This window comes from Coturnix japonica, chromosome 12 (assembly GCF_001577835.2).
Source record: "Coturnix japonica isolate 7356 chromosome 12, Coturnix japonica 2.1, whole genome shotgun sequence".
Classification (NCBI taxonomy): Eukaryota; Metazoa; Chordata; class Aves; order Galliformes; family Phasianidae; genus Coturnix; species Coturnix japonica.
This window is the reverse complement of record NC_029527.1, coordinates 2,077,518-2,101,582: the sequence shown is the minus strand read 5'-3', so window position 1 is coordinate 2,101,582 and position 24,065 is coordinate 2,077,518. Positions and strand designations below refer to the sequence as shown.

General features: G+C 43.4%; 2 protein-coding genes across 2 annotated transcripts in view; one reads left to right on the top strand and one right to left on the bottom strand.

The window, feature by feature from the left end:
* Positions 1–10,546, top strand: part of CENPP (centromere protein P) — a 101,081-nt gene extending 90,535 nt beyond the window's left edge. The window contains exon 10 of the mRNA XM_015874677.2: positions 7,781–10,546. The gene's annotated coding sequence lies outside the window, so the exon portion shown is untranslated. The remainder of the gene's footprint in view (positions 1–7,780) is intronic.
* On the bottom strand, positions 3–18,301 carry IPPK (inositol-pentakisphosphate 2-kinase). Its single transcript, XM_015874670.2, has 13 exons — positions 18,112–18,301; positions 12,233–12,280; positions 10,232–10,327; positions 9,978–10,044; positions 9,513–9,634; positions 9,024–9,113; positions 8,343–8,401; positions 7,929–8,001; positions 6,626–6,905; positions 5,878–6,028; positions 4,311–4,413; positions 3,740–3,819; positions 3–3,291 (listed from the first exon to the last, which is right to left on the bottom strand). Exons 1-13 carry the CDS (start codon positions 18,190–18,192, stop codon positions 3,066–3,068), a joined length of 1,476 nt encoding a protein of 491 aa, XP_015730156.1. The 5' UTR covers positions 18,193–18,301; the 3' UTR covers positions 3–3,065.
* Positions 18,302–24,065: the final 5,764 nt, after the last annotated feature.

Below are 24,065 nucleotides of genomic sequence, written 5' to 3'. Positions count from 1 at the left end.
AGTTTTAATTAAGGTATTGTGTTACGCAGTCTATAATTTTATTGAATATAAACATTAAGTTATTTTCCATTTAGAAACCATACTCATAAAACATGCTATCTGTACAATTATGGCACGTTATATATAAATTGTCATGACATGAAAATAAATACAGCCATTTAAATACAAAAATGCCAAATAAAATAGTTACATGTACAGAGTGATTTCATTATAAATTTCTCTTTTCTGAATCATTCATGTACCAGAGTGGTTTTATCTTTGTAACATTTTCTAGATGCCCGGAAAGTGTTAAAAGATCATGCACTGTCCAAATCAAGTCCATACAAAGTGGAGGTTTCATTTCACAGCTCTGTAAAAGTACAGTGATTTTCAATGACTACAGAACAGCAGGAGGCTCCCAGAGCAAAGGGGAGAACAGCTTTCTTATTACACCAGGCTGGAAGTAGGCAAATAATGGGAAGGTTTTTAAAATCACGATGCTTAATGTCACTGTATGAACTGCTGACTCTTTTCCATAGCGGTGTTGGGCAGAGATGGCATTAAATTAAACCAGAAAGGCCCGTTCTAATTCTGTTGAAGCCAATGGGTGAGTTGGGCACTGCTTGCTGTGAACGGTGGGAAATTCTCACACTTTGAGTAGGTAACGCATTATAAAAGCACCAAATTTCATACCTTCATCCCTGAAGAAACCAAACAGATGAGACAGACATTCTGTAATCTTCTTCTGCTTCCATTCCATGTACCATTACGTCACTTGTGAGCTGTCAGCATTTTTCAGGAGCTCCTGCCCTGCTGTAGCTGTCACTACAAGCCATGTTCAAACCAACGTGTGCAACGGGAAGTCGTGTAATTTTGAGACAGAGTGAGTTGTTCCTGGAATCAAGGGCCAAGGATGAGAATGATGTGGACTCCCAAGTATATTAGGAAGCCTTCTTTTCAAGTCCATAGCTTCTGTATCCATGCATAAACAGCGCAACTTCCTGCTCTGTACGTTACTTATGTCCAAGTATTATACAGCAATAGGAAAAACAGGTGAAGAAACCAATAATTGAACCTACTGATTTCAAAGCAACAGTGTAATACCTTCGTGTTAATCACTGCAATAGTCTCCCACTGTTCTGGAAGATTGGGAAAAACTGATAGAACAGTTTGGTTTGTGTCAGAACCTCCAGCAGAGCGATGCCAGAGCTCACATTCTGATGAACAGCAGCTCCATGAAATATCTTGGTAGATATAAGGCAGCCTCATTTCAAGCTTGAAATCCAGTAGACAGGCAAAATTCCTTGCTACTTTATCCACTGACGTGTTACTGGCTTAGCTACTTTTGTGCAATCTTTATTTCATCCTTAGCTTCTTCTGGCATGAAAATGAAACTGTTTTACCAACACATACACTTCTGTTTGCATATGAAATGTCTCTGAAGTTACAGCATAAAAACAACTTTAAAACCTTTCAGTTGTGCTTCCTCAACTTGTCTAACAGTTGGAGATTCTCTGGTTTTAAAAATGGATCTCTTTTCCCCTGGGCTTTCTTACAGAAGAATCTGTTGTTACTGTTGTTGCCCACCAGCTCATTGCACTCAGTATCACACTGAAGTGAGAACAGCCCATGACCCTACTCCACAAAGGCATTCTGTCACCTGGAAGTGGAACGTAAGAGATTGCTAACATGGAGCCCTACTGCTGTCAGTGTGGTGGTCACTCTGCCGTTCCTCTTCCTTCCTTGAGTTGAGGCAACTTTACAGCATCGTTTGATTCTGCCTTTTGAATTTCAGGGAACACGGACCAGTCCAAACATCACATTGAGATCTCAATGCAAATATGGGTGTGGTTTTTTAAATATCAACCTACGTTATCTTGAAAAACATTACCAGTAAGCAGGCATTGATCACAGATAGCAGCAGCTCACTGTAGCTTCAATAGCACCTCTCTGCGTTTCAGGGCTTGTAATTCCCACGTCAGTGGGAAAAGCGGCTGTGGATTTTATCACACTGTCCCAGTTTGGAGTTTATCCTCAAATCTCCAAATCAGGATCATCTTTGCAGACGGCACAGGCTTCCAGCTCTATGTACCCATGTTTACAAAGTAAAGCCATCATTAAATTGCTGAAGTAAGTGATACAAACTTCGCATCGTGAGAAAGCGACCCCCTAAGCTTCAGAAAAGAAAAGTGGATACTGTCACCTCTTTTCTGTCACTTAAAAAGAATGAGCCTTGAAAGCAGCTGCTCATGCAATGCAGGACGTGGGATGTCTGAGATAATGCCAACATCTGACAGGACCTGAAAGACCTAAAGTTATATGGAAAACGTAGAATTCATCATTTCTATCGCTCAGTTTATAGTAGGAAAGAGCGAGCTGTGGCTTCACCTTCCATAGCAGCACGTAACGTAGAAAATAAAAGACCAGTATGTCAGACGCGTTCAGCTACCACATAACGTTCAGATATTCTTACCTTTAACTCTTTTCACTCAGTTTCAGAAGCTTCAGGTAGACACAAAGTGATCACAGAATTTCTGGAGGCAGTCTGGTTTTCTTAACCTCATGCATTAGTACTTAAGTGTTCACAATAACGTGGTAATCCCATAGATCATTTGAAAGCCACTGCAGTTCTATTTTCAGTGGAGATTTCTATTAGGTTCTGTTAGAGCATTCCTTTCCCCTACAGAAGGTATGAGTGGGGCTCAAAAGCACAAGCTCCAAGGCGATTCTCTTGTTAGTAATTAGGTTTTCAATGTTAGTGCAATACTTCAGGAAACCTTCTGTGCTCTCTCCATTCTAAACAAGTGGACTTTTCATATTAAATTGATCTGTCCTCCAGTTCCCAGGTTTGGCACATTATCTGCTCTGTCATATTAAGTACATTCAGTAAGGTTACATAGCCAATGCATGTGCTAGTGCTACTCCATGTCTTTTAAAAGGCATACCAATTAGAAGTCATTTCTTAAAGCAAAAACATTCACAGCTGAAGAATGCACTGAACACAATAGAAAAAAATCACCATAATTGTATTCCATTGATCTCTCGCTTTCTAATGTGTTCTAATAAAAGTAACCTTAAGGAAAGAGTTACACTTTGTGGAGAACTAATGTGCAGTCTTCGTTCTCCTTGAAGAGACCGGACATAACTGGGTCATCTTTGGCCTGTATGTTCTTCAAATAATAGTTTACTATCTTGCCATCAAGTTTGTACTGGTGAGGAATGCTTTCATAGGGTTTAAGATCGAGGTCCAGGACAGAAACAGAAAAGGTGAATCTTGTTTTGGATGCTATTACTGCAGGTCTTTGCTCAGAGCTGGAAAACAAAACCATGTTGCACTTCTGAGTCACTGAAATTGATATTTTTCATTCATGCATCTCAAGTCCCCTCACAAAAGTGACCCTCATGTTTCTTTTAAACCTTCCAAGGAAAATAAACTTCATTCAGTGTAGCATTTAGAAACTACAGCTTAACAATTCTAAGGCAAATCTGTTGGCACTTCTAGACTCATTTTCCTTTTGGCTTCCACACAGCTTAAATTAAAACATTACTCACAATTGCTGTCTTTACAGTTAGTAAATATAATCCATCTTTAAGGGTTATTGCATACAAAGCAAAACCCTTACTACCTAGCAGCAGCAATTACTGCAGCTCCCACTTAAGTTCAAGGTAATACAATTTAGAATCAGAACTGGTGTCCAGGTGTAGTGAAGGATAGAGAATTTAGTAGTAAGTTCAGTAGCAAGAATTCAGTTGTTCTTACCACTCATCTTGTAGACAAGGTGAAAGGGCAATCATGATGGAGCAGTCTTTAGCAGTCATCGCTATTCTGTACTGTTGCACCTACACAATAAAGAAATACCTTCAGTTTGCCATTAGGGTTTGTATTTGTCTAGATATCAAGCACACTGCTCCTTATGAAAGGCATTAGTAAGTATACGCAGTATTTTAGTAAGCCATCATTTTAAGAGCTAAAAACTATCTCTATAGCAGGTTTTAGCAGAAAAGCAAGTGGTATTACAGCAACCTATGTACAAATCACATTTATTTCCTGCAGATTCTGTCCTTGAAGGCCAAAGAAGCACCTGGTCATATCAATGCCTCCTCAGCCTAGGAAGGAAATAAGTAGCTCTACTCCCTCTGCCCCCTAAGAATAGATGCTAAAAAATATTTGGTTTTAGGTACATCTGCTATATAAATATACAACCTTGCATGCTGCCAAAGTCATCATTTACTTCTAAAATGACAGCCGTGATGCTACCACCATCCGTTGATTTCAGGTGGGGGTTTATTACAATTGTCAGACTAATTAACAGCACACACAGGAAAAGTACCTTTGTTAATGCAAACGCTATTGTCCCGTCGTCTTCTGTTGAAAGATCAAGCAGCTTCTCATAAAAGGCTTCGTTGTAAGGTCCATCTATCTGCAATGTACTTCTAAATAAATTTTAAAAGAAGATTTACCAACAGCCAAAATGATTCACTGATGGCCAATGAGATCTTTGCTCAACAGCCCCGATGGTCCTTCCCACGTTAAACAGCTGAACCCCTGAAAATCTGAACCCCTAAAAATGGGGTTTGCAGCATAAAAACATCACACAGATGAAATGCATTTTAAAGTAACTCGCCTAACGTATAGATATCCGGGTAAACCACACAGTGGATGTGATTTAACCAGAACCTGAAGCCAATTAATTTCCCTGCAGAAGATAAGGCTTCAGCTGCAACAACGGAGGCCAGAAGAGCTGAAGGAGCTCAAGCTGCCATGTCTTGCAAGTGAAGCCAGAGTGCCCTCTGGTGAGCACGGGCAGAAGTACAGGCAGTTACTCGATGCAGGAAGCATCTAATTAAGTCTAAAAAGCTTTATTTCAGAATGAATGGAAATGCAGCTTCTTGAATTGCTCCAAAAGTAATGCCTCCTATCTGATTCTGTTGGTGGGATGACAATAAAAGTTAAATTTTCTCACTAATATACCTTTACATTGTATTGCCATGCAGCAGATGGCAGCAGAGGGGCGGTTTGACAGAGCAGCATCTGCTGTGGAACCACCTGTGAAGTAAAGGTGCGTCACTGAAATCCTCCATGTGGAAAAAAGGCCCCCACTGTCATTCACTGACACCTTCTGAACGTTTATGGAAACCAAGCAGTGGATGCGAGCACAAAGAAGCAGTGGGTGGTGTGTTACAACTGTGGAGACAGCAACAGAGGGTGACCTCCACAGGTGCATGTTTTCACTAGCACGGCATGCGGGCTGTTGATCGCCACTGAAAAAAACACACAGCTAATGGTGGTAACTATGCTGAAAAAGTGCCTTGTAGCTGAGAGTTTGTTCTGTTAGATAACATCCCTGCACACATTCTCTTTGCTGTAGTTTCCAGGGGAATAAATGCAGGCATTACTTTCAGAGCAACCTACATACAAAGGGCAGGCTGGTCAAGAGCAGATGGACAGATAATAAGCCATTATCCATTCATTTGTTCTGTAAGAACCTGCAGGCAGTTTGGATTGCAGCTGAATATGAAATTAAGGGTTTTGAAGTGTGGGTAGGAGGTAGACTAATATAGACTTGAGAATGACTGTAAAACTGCCATTATTCCTGCAGACATTGTTCTGCAGCTTCTGAAGGCAGGGAAAGCTACCATCCATTCTACTGTATTTTTCCTCAAAGGAACGGTATTTTCTTTCATACTCCACTGTGAGCTTCACGTCTAATGAAGTAACATCAAACCTTGAAGTAATTAATCTCTTCTATTTTGGATTTCAAGTTAGCATTGTGTATTCTGAACATCTATTAAGGAAGGCTGTACACAGCAGTAAAAGTTAACAGTAGCCGTGTCTACACAGAACCAGTCTTGTCTGCAAAGCTACTTGATCAGAACTGAAAAGTCATCAAGTCTTACCTCTCTTCAGGAAATTCCTCTAAGTACTGCTCAACTCTGTTGTACAAAGGGTAGAGTCCTTCAATATCCAGCATGTCAAGCATCTGAGCCTGAAGAGTTTTATAAAGAAGGCAACCCCTCGGTAAACCAGAGCTTTCCAATTTGTGTTTACCTGGAAGAAAAGGCAGCCATGAATGTCTTTGTTTTGCTTCACTTTGTTATGGCGAATGCTTGTTCACAAAGCAAATCCAAATATGCTTCAGATCAATCAAAGGAATTAAAAAAAACAACACTTCAATTTCCCACCGCCTCCACTATTCACACCTCTTTACTGGGAGTGGAGTAGGAAATAAAACAAACTATAGCCTGGCTGGGTAGGGCTGTCAGAAAGGGTAGGGGAAGGCAAGAACTGAATGTTATGTAACCAACCAACAAAAGCAACCAGACTTCATCACACACAGCATAGAAATGCCCCAGTCCTTTCAAATAATCTGTTACTGTTGTCAGCTCAAGCTGGTGTTTTCTTTAATTCATCCTCTGCTGCCTTCAGAACTGATTTTTATCCCAAGCAGCAGATAAGAGGTGGTAGAAGTGCTCAATACAAGGTCATACTAAAAACAACAACCTAACAGCACTGCAGCTCAGAACTTGGTTGTTGTTCTACTGTTCTACTGTTTCAGTTCTCACACCAGTAAAGATCAAATGAGAAGCAAAGATCCACATCACTATGTGATAACAGTCGATTGGGAACAGAGAAATTATTTCTTACCATTTCTTACCAGCTCCTTATTAAAAGCACTTGCTTCACAGTAGCTTCTTCCTTGTGAGACGGGAACTGTCTTCATATCACCTGCCCTGCAGGCATCAGTACTACTTAGTAGCGTCAGAGTTATAACATGGATTAGTTCTTTAACAATTGTCCTTGTACAGTGTGGTCCACTGACCAACCCATTTGAAGGAAAAAAGAAAGGTTTTAAGTGACGAGCGAGTTCATTCCAGTCCGAGGAGCACTCCTGGTCATCCTTACAGCCATAAATTAGTTCCCCATTCTGCAAAAGAGAAAGATAGATGAAAAGATAAACCATGAAATCCAGTTACTTGTACACAGTTAACCAGAGTACAAGATTTAATAGTTTAAAATGACACGTGGTGCAGAAAAAAGTGAGTTCATTTAACAGTCTGTATACAAATACACACGTTCCCAATCTCGTACAAATTTACCCTGCTTGTTTAATCAGATATCCCAGGTAATGACCTTTGAATTAGGACCAAAAAAAGGCCCCCATTTAACTCACTGCACTGAATCCACTGTAAGTAATCCAAACAACAAACGTGATCCCCAGCTAATTTCCCTATCTGTCCTTTCTGAATAATGTCAAAGTGAAAAAGTGCCACATCAAACAAACTCCCATTAAAGCCACACTGGAAAATGGCAGGCTGTAATAAAATGGGACAGAAAAAGCACGACAGCATCCTGTGCTCTGATAGAACCACTGGGACAATGAGCACAAGTTCAAGTAATTGAAGTAATTGATTTAATAATGGAATGAACTGAAAATAATTTTAATTATTTAGAATTAATCTGAAAATCTGCAGAATCCATCAGTTCCTGCCTTATACTTTCCTACTTCGCTTCCACATAGAAAAAAAACGACTGTCTGCTTTCCCAGTGAGGTGTGTTGCACATTGGTCTTAATGTTGTAATGCTGTTATATTATTCCAAAAATATTTGTAGCAACATGCAAAGTTCTCTTATTTTCTTCCTCTTGAAGAACACAGTTCTAAATCATGTGAAAGCCTTTCTCTATTAGTCGCTTCTTGCTGATTCATTCACTAATTAGGTCTGGGAAATTATTACTTACCTGCCCTAACTTGAAATCTAACTAAGAATTTTTCCATTTTCCCATTTTCTTCCACTTCACAGTCCAACACTGACGGTGCCAATTAGGCAGATTGAAGCAGGATCTCGACTGTCCAAGTGCTGAAATCAATTTGTTTAAAAGCCAAGGCATAAAACATTAAACATTTAAAAAGACCCACAGTCAATCCAGCAGACAAATGGGACTGGTTACCTTAAATATTTTCAAGTTGTTCTGTGCCTCCTGCAATAAGCTCTTCAAAGCAAAGTGCATTCTTTGTTTATTTCTAGGAGGAAAAAACAAATCCAAGAATGTTTTACCACCACCTTTACTCATCCTAAATTCACCACAAAGCGACTGCTGGAAATTACAGCGTCAGATCTGAGTAAATGGAAACACTTCTGAGATTTCATGTTATGTAGCAGAAGATATCGGTACATTAATAAGCAACTCTGATTCCTGGAAGAGGTGTGAAGAGGTGTCCAGCACCACAGATATTTACTGTATGAGTCAGGCAAGCAGGCGTTAATTATCCTTAATACTACAGGGAAAGTAAAAGTAACCTGAGAAATAAATCTACAAGAGGTTTTCCTGACAAAAGCACAATCAAGTCACACACGTCCTTACCCTGAGAAGAGATCCACTGGGCAATATTTACTTGGTCGCTTCCACTTTCCATTCGCTACCTGTTGAAAACCAACACCGCCCTGTAAATCACCTTTGGGAGTAACCGTTGTCAGTGATTTTAAGTCAGGCATGTGGCATGAATTTGCTGTCCTCAGAGGTGCCATCACATTTAAACCCCTACAGAGTTACAAGTCATGACTGCTAAAGGTCTTTGTCTTCATATAGAGCTCAAATCACTCAAAGTGCATTCACAAATGGAAAGCAGGAAGAAAGTTCACGTTACATTTCAATAAGGCACCGTTATACATACACGTATTCAGACATACAAAGGCCATTGGTCAAATAAGTTCCATGTGTGTTACATGCCATTTTAAGTTATGGAATGTTACCATGTATGTTCTGAGTTGTGTTGGAAAGGAGATTTGACACAGGAGTTTACCTCATCAACAGCTTTAATAGCCCTCAGAGACAGTTTGCTTCCAGCTTCCCACAGAACTTCTTCCATCTCTCACTAAACAGATTCAAACCCAGCAACTCAGATGCACATCCACCCACTATCTTTAGTCATATCAGAGACTTAAGCAACAATATGCAAGATTCAGCATGAAAGCAAGACTGCAACGGTGAATAAGCAACGTGGTATGGTCAAAGGAAAGCAGGATGACAACCACAAGAAATTACCTTGAGATGCTGATGCATACAGTAACGACACACCTTGTGCTTTATCTCCTGTGAAACATGGCTGGAGAAAGGAATGAAGCCACACTTTGGCTAAAAGGAAAACAAAAAAGAGATCACAAATACAAATGGATTCATTTTTATAAAAGGCACTCAACGTGTCAAGGACATAGAAAAAAATCTATCAGTCAACATCCAACCCTTAAGAGCTTTGTTATGTGTCACTGTATGCTATTCCTGATTCTTTTCAAGTCCTCATTTAAGAATTAAGGAGACACAAAATTGCTGTTGCCTGCAAACGTTACCTACTAATATCTGGGAATTTTCTAAGCTTTAAATATGGGTGATTTGAGAGGGAGAAGAGATACTTCATCCCATGGGTCTGATCTCTGCCGTATCCCACTGCTGCACTTCTTTGAAACCACTCTGTTCAGCACAAGCTTAAAGAATGCAAAGGGAGAGAAAACAGAAGAGTTTTCTCCTATTTGATACCTTAATCTCTATGCAGAGGATTGGCCGAGGTTCCACAAAGCGATAGGTCTGCAGCCTGGTAAGGTTAGGAAGGCACATTGCATAACCACTAAGTGTGTCCATATCTTTATCACAGCGAGACTCTGCAGAGAGGGGAAGAAAGAAAAAAAAACACAAGAAAATTCAATGTGCAGATATTTATTTTACTCCACAGTTGTGTTGTTCTCCAGTTGGGGGAAGAAAGAAAAGAGAGCAAAAAGCTTAGAAAGGCTGGACACAGTTTAGCAGGATTTAGTCAATTACGCGCTTGCTTAAGTTTGCCCTCCCCACAAGCAATGCACGTTTTCTGTTTCTTCAAAACCTCACAGCACGAGCAGTACTTCAAGAGCCATGTTCTAAGGCACGATACTTTCTTAAACTTCCTAGTAAGGCACGACGTGTCATAGCTTGAAAGGCCCCCTTTTCAACACTGTCATCAATACTTACCTGGCCTCTCTGGCTGAATCTTTAAACAGAGCTGTCTTACGAAGTCTAAAGGCAGTTGGATAATTTCCTAATTAAGAAAGAAAGAAAAAAGGTAAATATCTATATTTCAGCACAAAGATTACAGCCCAGTTTGGGAATCCTAAAACAGAATACCAAAGGTCAGTGGGTGTTCCATTCTCAGGGTGCTGAATGGAACCCTAAGACTTGGAAGTTTACAATGCAACAGGCATTTATTTGAAGAAGGAAATGCTTACCCCATGGTGAACGTAATTCTCCCCAAAGAACTGCTTCATAACATGTTTTCCAAAGTCTACGATATTTTGCAGATGGTGCAGGATTTCCTCTGATGTCTGGAAGAAAGAAATGCATTAATTAAGTTATGGAATGACGGTCACCACTGCTCAGTACATACATAGACTAGTTGTTCATCTAGCAAAGCAATGGTCACTAAGTGCTGGAATTAAATGAACACACAACTGCTGTTTCCTTGCAGAAGTTTGAGGTGATCATGGAAACAGAAAAGATGATTTTTCATTTTAAGTTTCTGAGGAAAAAAGGACAGAAATAATAAGGAAAAAAAGTGTTAGTGGGGGTTGCTCAAGCTGTTGTTGTTCTGCAGCAGCTCCCAGAGCTGTATGTCAAACGAGATGCACCAACACTGACATGCAGGAGAGTCTGTGCTACAAACACTGCACCTGGAGTTTCTATTCCATAATACCATTACAATAGGTAGATTTCTTTTTCCCAGCAGGCAGCACTAACAAACGTATATAAAATGCATAATTAAGAAAGATTATTTTATTACTGAAACCCAGGTCTGCTGAGTTAACGCACCAAGTTTATCACGCTCCCTTTAGCAGGACTCATTTTCCAAACTGAATGAGCACCTCCTGCATTAAGGGGAAGCTCACTGGTGCTCACAGGCTGCTCCCACCTGCTTTGCTGACATACGCAGCACCAGCAACCATCTTTTTTGGTTAATCATTTTCATTCATTTTATTGTTATTTCTGTTCCACAAGTTCTGACTGGAACGTAACCCACAGTCACGTTATTTATTATCAGGACTTTTTGTTAAAGCAGCTAAGTGTGAAATTAACATCACGGTTTGCGATAACATCGCCTTGTTTCACCACTGACATCCCTCAGCCCTGACCCACAGACAAGCAGTAGAAACGCAAAGTGCTCTTTTGAAAGCACTTCTCCCAGAGAAGGGAAGCAGAAGAGTGAGATGCACATCTACATTTCAGTACATCTCTTACTAGAAAATAACTTCTCTTTGTCCCTTGTTAAACTGGAAACTCTGCATTTATCCTTCTGATTTAATGCAAAAACAGAATTCTCCCTATACACTGACTTTGCTTGCTTCCTTTTACTTTTTCCCCCTAAAACAACCCCTCTCTCTCAATACAGCCATATGACTTTTATACTTCTCCTGCAGAGGGACAGAGCACAGAACTGAAGCCACTCTCAGTCTCTCGGCTCCTCTGCCCTAAACAGCACTCACCAGCTTCAGCAAATGGCACAAATTGAACCCTCTGCCTCCTTTGCTTTCCTTTTCTTACCACGAGAACACAGCGCTGACACTTCATTCCTACCCACCACCTTTGTCTCCCGATTGGCTTTTATTCCTTTTAAAGCAAATCTAAGATAAGTTTCTTCAGTTCCTTCTCAAGCAAAGAAATGTCTTGCCACAGCCCTAGAAAATGGCCGGCTGCCTCCTGCCACGTTCTGTTTGCAGCAGATGAGACAGGGAAGTCCTCAGCAGAGGCCTTTCTTTCAGTATTTCCTATCTTTGTCCAGAGTACAGTGGCTTTTCAGCTACCATCCCTGCAGGCAGCAGCAGACCTGTACGACAATCCAGCCCTGTGCTGCTCCTCTTCTGTCCCACCTAATAACACTGAAACCTGCATCTTCTCCTCAGCATCACTGCACTCACATATGTCGATATGTAACGCTAATGCTTCCTCCACCACCACAGCTCTCCTCACAGAAATCCCAACCTCTCCTCTGTGCACTGCAGCCTTCCAGCCTGCCCCACACAAAGGCTGTGGCAGAGCAGTCACATCCCCTGATACACGTCACATCATCTCAGATTTCCCCCTGCTTCCAAAGCTCCCAGGGCACAGGGACGTTTCAAAGCAACCCTTATTATTGCTCCTATCGGTCACAGTTCTGTGGGTTTCCTATTTCTCCTCCAACAGGTTTTCCTCAGCTCACCTGTGGGCTTTCAGCAGCAGCACTCCCTGAATCTTACCTTGTTCTGGTTGGGAGGGAACTTCAGAAACCGCAGCACCACACAGCGCTGAAGAGAGATGGGAAACAATAAGATTTCATTAGTATTTATGCACACCACAAGCTCAAATTTCATCTCAACAGCACAATTGCCACCTGTACATCAAATTTTGTAACAGCAATTAAAATCCCTTCCTCAGATCCCTCAGCTTTTATTTGTAAGGGTCCAGATGAAAATCTTCCAGAGATCTATTAAGTGCCTTTTTCCTTAAGCAGATCCCACTAGACAAGTCACCTAAAGCATCTTTCCTTCAGCAAAGTCTTGGTGAATTTGTACTGAATAAATACTGCCACTTTTTGTACGAAAAGCAAATTTTCACATAGTTTAAGGAGGCTGAGACCCTCCCAGGCTCGGTCACACAGAGCTGCACCTCGGGTGAGGCAGCATCACTATCTGCCCTGCCAGTATTTACCTGCAGGGATGCACTGATGCCTGTTCAAACAAGATGTGGATAAAACCAGTTGGGCACCACAGTAGGTAAAGAGTGACAGCTGTTTTCTGAGTTACTGCTCGGCCTCTCAGTGCTCCGTTTGCACCTTTCCACACACCAACAAGGGCGGTGTAGTAACACACATCACCCAGCAACAGTCATGCAGACTGAAAGTCCAAGTTACACTTTGGGTTTCTAGAATCTAAGCTTCTTCCCCAGCAAATGACCAGATCGGAAAACACTCTCAGGTGAAGCTATCCTGCATTCTGATCGATGTCATGCTGCAAGATCTAAGCAGTTCAACTGCTGTCACACCAACAGAGATGATGACTGAGACCGCTGCCCATCAGCTGGACCTGCTGCTGTGCCCACAGGGCTGCTGCACGGCTTTCCTCCCTTCTGATCCACACTGACAGCTCAGCTCAGCAGCAGCAAGCACTTGGTGCACACAGTGCGATGGCTCAACAGGATCACCCGGTTTGGTCTCCTGCTTTAAATATTAATGAACAAGCGGATCAGTGACGGAGAGATCTGATCTTCACTTCTTAATCAATTCAGTCACTTGATCCCGGAGTATTTCAAGGGTGCTGTAGGCACTGCTTTATTCATCACTTCCCAGCCAAGGAACTTCCTCCAGCCAATGCTCAGGGAAATCTCAGCTTCTGTAACAACACAGCACCTGTTCATTAAGAAACCTTCTGTGAAGATGCACATTAGGGCAAGAAGTACTGGGTGTAGATGTCACAGATCCATTTTAACCAGTCACCATCAACTTCATCCTGCACTGCCCCTCAATAAGGCTGGGAGCCACCTGAGTAACTGATCCAGACCCACAAAAATCATCATCATCATCATCATCTCTTTGTTGGGTGAACTGTCAGAAGTTGCCCTCTAGACCCATCCCTTACAGCAAGGTCACACGAACACAGCAGGGCAGTGCTGAGGTCGGTCCAGGAGACACCAGAAGCTGGGTGAGAATTGTGAGCACTGCAAACACCACTCTGTGCTTCTTATGCTCCTGCACGGCTGATTCACTCGACCGATTCCTGGAAACACAGTGGGTGGCTGTTGCCGTGAGGCTTTTTGTCTGTTATCTTCAACGCTTTAGATTTATATTTACACACTGAACATCAAAGCCAATGTGCTTTTCTGCAAGCAAATGAATGGCCAAATGTAGAAGAGAACAGGTTTCTTAGGAGCTCGTCACTACTCCTTAGCAGGGTCAGAGCAGTTCATCCTCATAAGACCAAGCTCCTGCACCCAACAGGCCGGGCAATGCGAGTCATGGGAGATGAAGGCCAACTCAACACTGGGAAATTCCCTGCCTTTGGAATGCAGAACACGTGGTAACACTGTACTAAACGTTACATTTCCCAACTCAGTTTCGTTCTGTGTAAGAACGTGGATAAGCTCACGCAGAACAAAGTGAGGAAAGCTCCGTTTCCTGCCAGTATGGAGGAAGTTTAGCAACTGCTTACACAAAGTGCAAGGAAGCATTTAGAAACTGAACAATACTGTTCTATTTGGCACGGGAGCTGTTTAAGAACAATCCCATGATTTCTTTATACGAACACAGAACCTCTGGCATAGCACTTGGTTTGACCATTCAGTATTTCAAGGCATTATTTGGAAACAAACCAGCCATGATACGCGCTGCCTGCAGCACAGGGCCCACAAGAAAACACTGCAGAGAGGCTGGAGGGGAGGACAGAGCTGAAGCAGCAAACAGAGCAGACATCATGTTCTTCCTTCTGTCTTCATTGACTTCTCCTGCCTGGTATCACCTTCTGTATGGTTTGATAGAGGCTACAGTTGTACAAGAGATCCTGAATTCCAATCAAGCCAGTCATTGCCTCCTATTCCCGACAACCTAATTGCTGTTTACAGCAAGGCGTGCATCCCTTCCTGTCTTCTCCAACTGGTGCCACACCTTGATCACATCGTGGTTCTCCAGCTGGATCTCACAGAGCTGCTTGATTCAGCAGACTGCAACAGAAGCTCCTCTACTCACAATAAATAAGATAAAAGTAATTACAACTAGGAAGCTGAAATCAAAGCAGTCTATCATGTTTAGTCATCAACCTGTTTTACTGCTGGGATTTCACACTGGGATCTTGTTCCAACTCACTGACATCAAAGTTCTGCTTTCCTCAGAAAATCTGACAGAGCCAGATGCAAAACTCCTCCCTGTGCTGTATCCCATAGCTTTGGTGATTCGCTCAATGAGATGCCTATTAACGATCAGCATCTCTTCTCTCTTTGCCAGAGGTACAAACAGGAAAGCTGCAGCCAGCTGCTGATTCTGCCCATAAACTTCTCACTCTTTCAGCCAAACCCCTGAGTCTGAACACACAGTCTTGTTAATGGCTCTCTCCAAGTAACTTCACTGCAACAAAATATTCCAGTACGATGGCTTTCCATTATCCTTTAACACAAACCAACCAACGACCACAAATCACAAAGACTACTTGATACTCAAGAAGCAGCTCTAGGAACAGCTACGCAGCCTCTGACGCAAAGCACTGCCTCAGACACAGAATAAATCTTGTTTTATGGGGAGCAAAACCAAATCAATCTCCTGTATGCAGGAAGGGTTTTCCTGCACACGCTGTGCAGGCATCGTAATGCAGCTGCTAGCAGAGGTAGCTGCAATGTGAGGGACACCAAAGACTGGCACCTAAGTGCAGGGTAGCTGTGAAGCTGAGCAGGGGGTGGGAAGGACATCTGTGACACTGAGAGCAGTGCAATATCAATACTTCATTCTTATCCACATACCTTGAAGGCCAGATATCATTCACCTTTGACAGTCACCAACTATAAGAATCTCCTGCAGGTCTGACTGCCTTCCTCTGCCTCCTCATCTCTGCTTCGTTTACCTTCTCCATCTGCCATCTCCTCTGTCAATCTAGTAAGCTCACATATGCTGTGCAGATTAGCTCATGTACAAACCAAAGCACAGGGCTGTTAGAGCTGCGAGCACTCCGAGACCAGAAGGAGATGGGTATTAACAATAACCTGAAGATACACACCACAGCAATTTGTAAACGCACATCAAGGTTCCTCTGGACTATCCTACTGAATCAAAAACACACTGGGAAAAATCCTTCTCCTGTAGCAGCTCCGTGTAGTCACCCTGAAACACAAACTTCATTTAAAAGGAAGCATTAGATTGCCATAAAATTACAGTGGGGCACAGGAGGAACATACAGGTTTTACTTCACAAAGGGGCTTCCAAGCAGTGTTTCAACACTCAAAGGAATTACAAGCCATTATTTCTAGAGTTGCTTATGCTACTCAAGAAACAACAATTTCCTGAAGTCTTTCTGAAATGGAGAGTTAGTGTCCTGTGAGAGCAAACAACTGACGGCAGTGGAGGACTACAAAGAGGATTAAAAGCTCACTTCTGAAACACCACGTCAGAAAGAGCAAACAAACAGCTCATGGGACGGTAACTTTGGTGGCAGCTCCTCAGGTCCCTCTCCACTGCTCAAGGGTAGAACAGGGAAAGGAAGGAACAATGCAGCCACCTCTTTAAACCAGAAGCCAAGTCTGATGCAGAAGGAACAACGCTCCCATAAAACACAGAGAACAAGGAGCATCCTTTCTCATGTAACAGTGTCTTTTTGTTTGGCCAGTTTGGTTTTGTGGAGCTGGATCTGTAGCACAGCACTTCACATGTCCCTTGGACGGCAGCTGCAAGAAGTAACCAGAGGGTCCCCTGTATGGGGAAGTGCGGCAAGAGAAGTTCTTTGAAGAGGATACTATGATTCAATCAAATACTCAAAACTGCAACACATGGACATCATACAGATACTGAATGAATAAACTTTCAGTTTCTGTGCATGTCAGGGAGATCCATCTGAATGTATCAAGCACTGCCTTCAGAAACCAGCAGAGTTGCCAACTGCTTCCCACTGAAATCAATGATGTAGAAGAATGGTCCACTTTCTAATAGAAACATTTCACAGAGCACCAGTGGGGCTGAGAGTCAGACTTAATCTATATGCCACTATCCAAAAGCATTGCAAAAAGCCATTCGCTGCTTGCTTGAAGCTGGGACTTATCAGCCCCTCATGGCAGAGCTGTTTGTTGGCCGTGTGACTCTGCCATGATCATTTTAATTTTGGCACTGCAGTAACCTTGGATTAACAGCGCGTTACATTCACGTCTTAAAGACGCAGCAAATGGGAGAAGCCCTATAAACAAACAAAGGCTTAAAGACAGCAGAGCAGAATGAACTGGAGCACGCCTCATTCTTAGCCTTCACCTGCACTCCATGCAACCTGCAATGAGAGCGTGCATCCAGGCTGCCTTCCCCCCCAACCTGAACACTGAGGGCTTCAAAGAACGGTCCAGAGGGCAGGAGCTCATAGAATCACACAGTGGTTGGGCTGGGAGGGACTTGATAGACTTTCCCCAGTCCCAGCTCCCCTGCTGTAAGCAGGGTTGTCACCACTATATGAGGCACCAGCTCAGGCTGTCGGGGCCCCATCCAACCTGCCCTGAGCACCTCAAACAGTCAGGCAGCCACAGCATCAAAGCTGAAGCAAAGCTCCTTGGATCAGTATTCACAAAGGGCAAAGCTTGAGCCCTCTTCTCCAGAAGGATGGGGGGATGTTTGAATTTGCTCCTGTTGTTGTTCCAGAACTTGGAGGTTCAGATCCAGACAGGCAGGGTCTGCTTTATATCCCACATTCCACAATACAACTGTGCACGAGAAGGGAGAACACAGAAACGACAAGAACACAAACACTTTTACCCTGCTCTCCATCTCAGCTCCCAGCCTCACCACCCCTCCACAGCCAACCCTGCTCCCCACACCTGCCTTTAAAAGTCACGAGCAAGAAGAGTAAAACAACATCATTGCCTTAATGACACCAGCTGATAAGACCTCGATAAAAGCAGGTTGTGTCTGTGAGAGGCACAAAGTGTCCAAACAAAGCTCAGGTGCTGCAGTTGGATGGGCTCACCCTGAGCAGTGCTGGGTCAAAGCCACGCACCGCCGGCTCTTATTGTTCGCTGTGTTTTTAAGCTGCTTTTTCCACAGCCAACGTTTAGACAGGAACCAAAATACCGAGCACTGCCGGGCTGAATGAGCGTTTAATGCCATTTGACGTGAGGATGGACGGAACGAGGAGCCCGGGAAGGGCAGCCAGGTTCCAGCACTTTCTCACACGTACCGCGCGCTCAGGGCGCAGACAAGACACCGGTAACGATCCCTCAGCGCTCAGCCATCCCTTGTACACTACAATTAGTTCTTATACAAGGGCACGGTTCTGCTCCAGGCAGATACCGGAGAGGAGCCGCTCTCCGCCCCCCCCCCCATCCCCATCCCTGAGGCGACGCCCCCTCACGCGGGGCCCGGCTGGGGGAGGGGCGGCAGCGCGGCGCCGGCCATTACCCGCCTCACCTGGCAGTGCGAGACGACGAGGCTCTGGTTGCCTTCCCCGTGGTACTTCCATTCGTTCTCGTCCATCTTCTCCACTTCCATACCCGGCCCCGGCTCCCGCCGATCCCCTCGGGGACGGTGCCTGCCGTCGGCCCGCCGTGCTCACGCCGCCACCATCGCGGCCCGGCGCCGCCTGCCCGCCCCAGGAAGTCCCGCCCTCCAACAGGGGCCGAACCCGCCGCGCTCGCTCCGCCCGCCGCCATCTTTGTGCGGGGCAGCGCTCCCCGGCCGCCATCTTTGAATGGGGCTCTCCCGGCTGCCTTCCATTCATCAGAGCGAAGGTAAGAAGTGTGAATTAATTCCTGAGCCTTTAACAAACGTGGTACAGTCAGTCATCAGGATCACAATGCTCTCCCGATCCCCAGTGTGGAGTTACTGCCTTACCATACCATAGGGCTGTTCTGAAAATGGGTCCATCTCAGTGGATAATCACCAGTTCTGTGGTAATTCAGTCTGTAAATAGCTGCTTTGAACCACCTCAGGAATGCACAGGGTAATCACAGCTCCAGCCCCATGTTCCCATTAGATCCCCACACAATCTGAAGGCCAAAGGAGAGCAGCACAGGGCTATGATGCATCTCCATTTGTCTGGCCCCTAGAGCTGCACTGAGGTGGTTACATTGAGCTCTGTGTCACTGATCCTGCTCTGGGGACCCAGCGCTGCTGGGGATAAAAAACAAGAGTGGACAAACACAACTACGTGTATCTACAGCCTTTAAATCAATGCTATGCTGCACTTGGCTGTGCCGATAGCCTCTGTGCAAGATAAAGTGCCTAATGAAAGGCACTTCGCTACAAGATAAACAGATTGTGTGAATTTCCTATAAGCTAATAGGATATTGCCATGAAATGCTGGTCAAACAGATGAGCAAGTGGGAGAAAATAGATTTTTTTACATGAAGACAAACAATACAGCGGCTAATATAACATTTCTTCCCAGCCTGTCACCCATCACCTCATGCCCATAAGGCTTCTGTAAAAAATAAATAAATAAATAAATAAAATAAAGGGTTTTGTGATGAAAAAGAATAAAGAAGACACAGAAGATCCTTTCCTGGCTTTAGAAGTATCTGCCTGGAGAAATCACATTTAAAAATCAAACATTCCACACAACGAGGCCAAGAATATTGAATGGACACGATAAGACCAAAACAAAGTCGTGATACAATCACAGTAATTCTTCTTTTCTTAAGCTGACACACCGTCCTTAGTTTTCAAAAGCTGCCATTATGTTCAGTTAAGGTCGCCCAACAGTTTTCTGCTGCTCTCAAGCCATCAGAAATGGAGTATGCTTATGTAACTCACACCTCATCGTGATCTTGAAGCTGCTTGGAGGAAAAGAAGATTCAGAGCATAAATAACTTCTCAGTATAAAAGGTAAAACACCAACAAGTTGTTGAGATGGAGTATTTTTATACATAAGTGAGATCACTAAATACCATGGATTCTGTGGATAGGAATCCTGAATGCTCACTGAACAGATAGGGGGGCAAATTAGATTGGGCACATTGTGGTGAATTCTTGGGATGGAAAAAGAGATGTACTCAAGAACTGCAGGATGTCCTTAAAGCAGAGCAATGAGGTGAAACCCTTTGGTACGGTATTAAATCGGAATGGAAAAGGACCGATCCCAGCTAAGCACCTCCCTAAAGTCTGTTCTTACAGCATTTAATCCTGCAGGCGAGGAAGGAGAGATGAAGGGATAAGGAGCTTTTAGTCTTGCCTTGTATTAAGTGACACACCAGCAGCTGGGAAACAAATGCTCTTTACAGGCAGCGGGGAAAGCCAACCACCCAAGCAGAGTTTGCAGCCTGAAGTCACATCAGTAGCAGTTTTGCTGCTTTTGCAATAGAGCACCACTTCTCACAGCAGCTACTTTGTGTTCCTGTTATACTGTCAGCTGTGACCAAACACTCTCTTGCAACACACTTGCCCTTGGGTTCTCCATACCACATGCACAGCCTCATCTGTGTGCAGCCCTTGGACCTGTTAATGGTTAAAGGAGGGGATGACTTCAGGCGCGAGCCCTGTACAACCATCTTTAAACGGGAAAGGGAGTGCCCCCGTTTACCTGGCTGTTAGCCGGACTGCTATTGCTCAGTAATGCCACACTGCACAAGTCCTTGAGACCTTCTCAGTGAAGACGTGGAGCTCACTGAGCACAAGGTCTGTGGAACATCGATGACAAACTGACGTAAGCCCATCGCACGTCATGTTTCAGCTCGTACCCCTGCACAGCAAACTGTGGAGCAATATCAGGAGATGGCACAGCAGGACTGCACAGCAGTTACATTTGTGTGCTTACTGATAAACGTGATGATTCCCGACACAGCTGTGAAATACCTGAACAGATAAAATGCCTCGAGTTCACAGATATCACGTTTTTATTGGCTGTAGTGGAGTATCGGCTGTATTCAAACAGTGGCATGTAAGGTGAGAGCTTTTTTCATACTTCCCAAACCAACTCCCTTTAAGAGCACAATTACTGGACCTGCTATGATTGAAATCAATAACTAGAAGGTGTAATTTCAAGAGATATTTTCTCCGCACTTTATACCCCAGTTTCTGTTATCTCTGATACGTAAACAGAAATACAATGAGGTTTCAGCACAGCAGCTAATAAACACTGCACTATCTCAAAAGGTTCCTCTTTCCAAACCTCCCAGTGCTCCTGCCACCTCTTTGCATTGCTCTTAGCCCACGTGGCAAGCTGCAGCAACTTATCAATTAATGGTTAGGTTTTCTTGGCTTTTTCTTTCATTTTGTTTTTAATAATTACTCATTAGGTAGCTCAGCACAGCAGCACGGCATTGCAGAGCCATGTAAGCCCTCCAGCTGTTGGTACAGGAATGGAAGCAGCACCAAAAACAGAGAGGAGTGCAGCATCAGGCACTTTGCTGCAGCTCAGCTGCAGATCAGGAGGAGCTGGATGGAAATGGAACCTCCAGCAGCACTGCATGAGCAGCGAGGTGATGGTGGGAGGCCCTCCCGAGGAAGAGCTAAAAGAAGGAACAAATGTTTCTGGGTGTGCTCTGAAAACCAGCAGAGAGCACATGAATAAAAGAAACATCTCAGAAGAACAAATCATACCCTTCATCGGGCAGACTGGGGTTTCGCTTTTCCCTTGAAGAAAAAACATATTAGCTTTCTGCCATCGGTGCAGTGCCAGGTCTGTCTGAGTTCATGATCCACACTATCAGAATGTCAGCGATAACACAATCTACTCAATTGCTTTATTGATTTAACGCAGCCATTTCAAAGGCTACAATCCACAGTTCTTTTAAAGTGTAACGAGGTGGATTTTTATTGAGTGACTGTGAGATGCTTCTGATGGAATGCCTGGCAAAGGCAAGTGTAAAGCAATATCCACTGCTTTTTCTTTCTTTTTTTTAATGAAAATATTTGGAAGAAAAGTATTTATGTGAATAGTGATTGTGCGCCTCACATCTTCTATTTCTAGAAGAAGAAACCCAAAGTGCTCAGAGAACTATTTCTAACAGCATCACGAAAACAAGTACACCACAGTGTTAAACGATGTTCCAAATCTCACCTGTGGAGACCTTTGAGGAATGAAAGCAAGCATGGATTCCTGAGCAAGTCCTACACCTCTTAAACAGAAATGGGCCCAAGAACAGTGATGCCTCAATGTGGAATGGATGTACAGATCCCAACAATATATCTTGACATCCTAATTCCTGGTTGTTCTTGAGCCTATTTCATTATGAATGAGCCACTACGAGTGCAGAGAAGGCATTTACAAAATTGTATTTGGAGGTGGGTTTATGCTGAAGGTAGGGAGAAGAGTGATAAAGGCACAATGACAGGCACTGGAAAGTAAATAGGGAAAAACTCCAAAAAAAAGCCCAAAAAAATGAAACAACAACAACGGTAGAGAGACCAAAATAATTCCCATAGTTGCTCCTCAGCCAGAAATGATGACCTGGAAAGAAGTGATTTTACAAAGTAAATTCAGTGTCAGAGTGAGAGAAACTGACAGATCTCAAGGCTACCGACTGCAGGGTGACTGTCTGAGAAACAAAGCAAGCTCCTGTATCTGCTGTATTTCCCTTTTCTACCTCTGCAGGAAGGAAGTGAAAGCCTAATATATCACATATCTGCTTTACCTACATTACTTCTTTGATGAATGAAAAGCAAAGCAGCAGTGACAAAAATAACAGTATTAAACTGCTCTTCTTTAAAAACCTCTCCATTAATGCTGGTATTTTTGCCATCTTTCCCAGGGTTGTACAGCGTTGCAAAGTAGATGTGATGGGAAACAGCCTCACCTGCTGGTTTGAGGAGACACAGCCAGGTGCCTACACAGCTCAGCGATCCTCCAGCACCCCAAAGGTAAACCACCTTTCTTCTTTGCTGCTGTGCTGTATAATATAGCAGCTGCCAAAGTATTTGATAGAGAGATCTTTGCTGCTGTTTTGTTAAATTCCTTTTCAAAAACAAAGAAGAAATAAAAACTATGCTGCCTTATCTCATTAAAGGTAGGACTCTTTATTAAGAAGACGCTGGTCCAAAGTTAACAGAATTTCCAAATGAATCATTTCATTTTGCCAGTTACAGCCTTAATGACTGTCATTAGTTCATTATCTTGAGTGCAGAAAACATTTTACAAAGCAGGAGTCACAAAATGTTATTTACACCCCATCCCCTTGGCTTCATAACTGCACACTTCCTTTAAATAGGACTGATCTGACTTTCAGAGGACTGATGGCTTCCAGTTCCCATGTGAAACAGAAGGCTCTGCACTCACTTCCAAACGTCAGGCTGTGCTATTTCAATGGCCACGCTCAGATGGGAGAGCTCAGATTTAGAGATGTGCAAGAAGAGGCTAAAAGTAGATGGAAACAAACAAACTTCAATAGAAATGAGCAAGCAGATGACAGTTATAAAGATACGCATAAAGCACAAGAAATGGAAATAGAAGCAAATAAAAGAGAACAAGGAATGTACAGAACATCAAACGCTACAACACTGAGCTGTTATTTTCACACACAAGTTGCACTTTGGAGGTTAGTCCTATTTAACAATGCCTCCATTTATAATGGTGTGAAAATTGTGCTACTTCATCAAAAGAACCGCACTACTGAGCACAGTTGTGCAAGGAAGCAGCACAGGAGAATTTCTAGGACATGAGGTTCATGCTGATCTGGTGGGAGAAGTGCACTTTCAGGGAGAACCTCCATTTATTCCCTGCTGTTCTTGGCCACTTCCCAGGGGCTCTGCTGAGCTTTGAGAAGTCTGAATGTCCTGGTTGATTTCATTCCCCCCACCCATTTTGCCTACTTGGTTCTTCCTGCGGGGCATCCTTTGCCAGATTGACAGCAGCAGTCTGCAGGCCAAGTCATTCTGCTTGTCCATTATTATTTCCAGAAACAAGGGACTATTGAACAGTGACAAAGAGCTATTAGAAAGAAAAGAAAAACAGCAGGAAAACAAACCAACAAACAAACCCAACGTCCATATTGGCTTATCAGGAATTGGACCAACCTAACAATGGATTTTTGATATGAGTCTTTGGTTCATACTCAAAGGTGCCTTATCTGACACCCAGTGAGATCTAACAACTTTCCTTTCTGCTGGTGTACTCCACTTGCTATATTGGTTTGGAAAGACAGACCCACATCTGTAATGTGATCCATATCCAAGGTATTCCCAGTGCTTCCCAAAGATGGGCACATCCACAGCAGTGAGCTAAGTGCCAGCAAGCATTGCAAGCTCTGTTCTGCTCTTTCAGGCCTCAGTGCATGCTAGAATGGGAATCTCCCTTTCTTGCTATCAGCCTATCAGTCACACTGCTGTGTTACTGCCAACATACAACACCTGTTGGATTTCACAGACATTTCAGCACCAGTGCAGATGCAGAAGGAGAATCTTTGATCCTAACAAATATTTACTTTGGT

Excerpts from the sequence above, each read along its gene's own strand:
- IPPK (XM_015874670.2), bottom strand. The coding sequence starts at position 18,192 with ATGGAAGTGGAGAAGATGGACGAGAACGAATGGAAGTACCACGGGGAA. Across the intron at positions 4,414-5,877 it reads GAGGAATTTCCTGAAGAGAG|AAGTACATTGCAGATAGATG; the intron begins GTAAGACTTGAT and ends AAATTTATTTAG. Across the intron at positions 3,820-4,310 it reads TAGCGTTTGCATTAACAAAG|GTGCAACAGTACAGAATAGC; the intron begins GTACTTTTCCTG and ends TTTATTGTGTAG.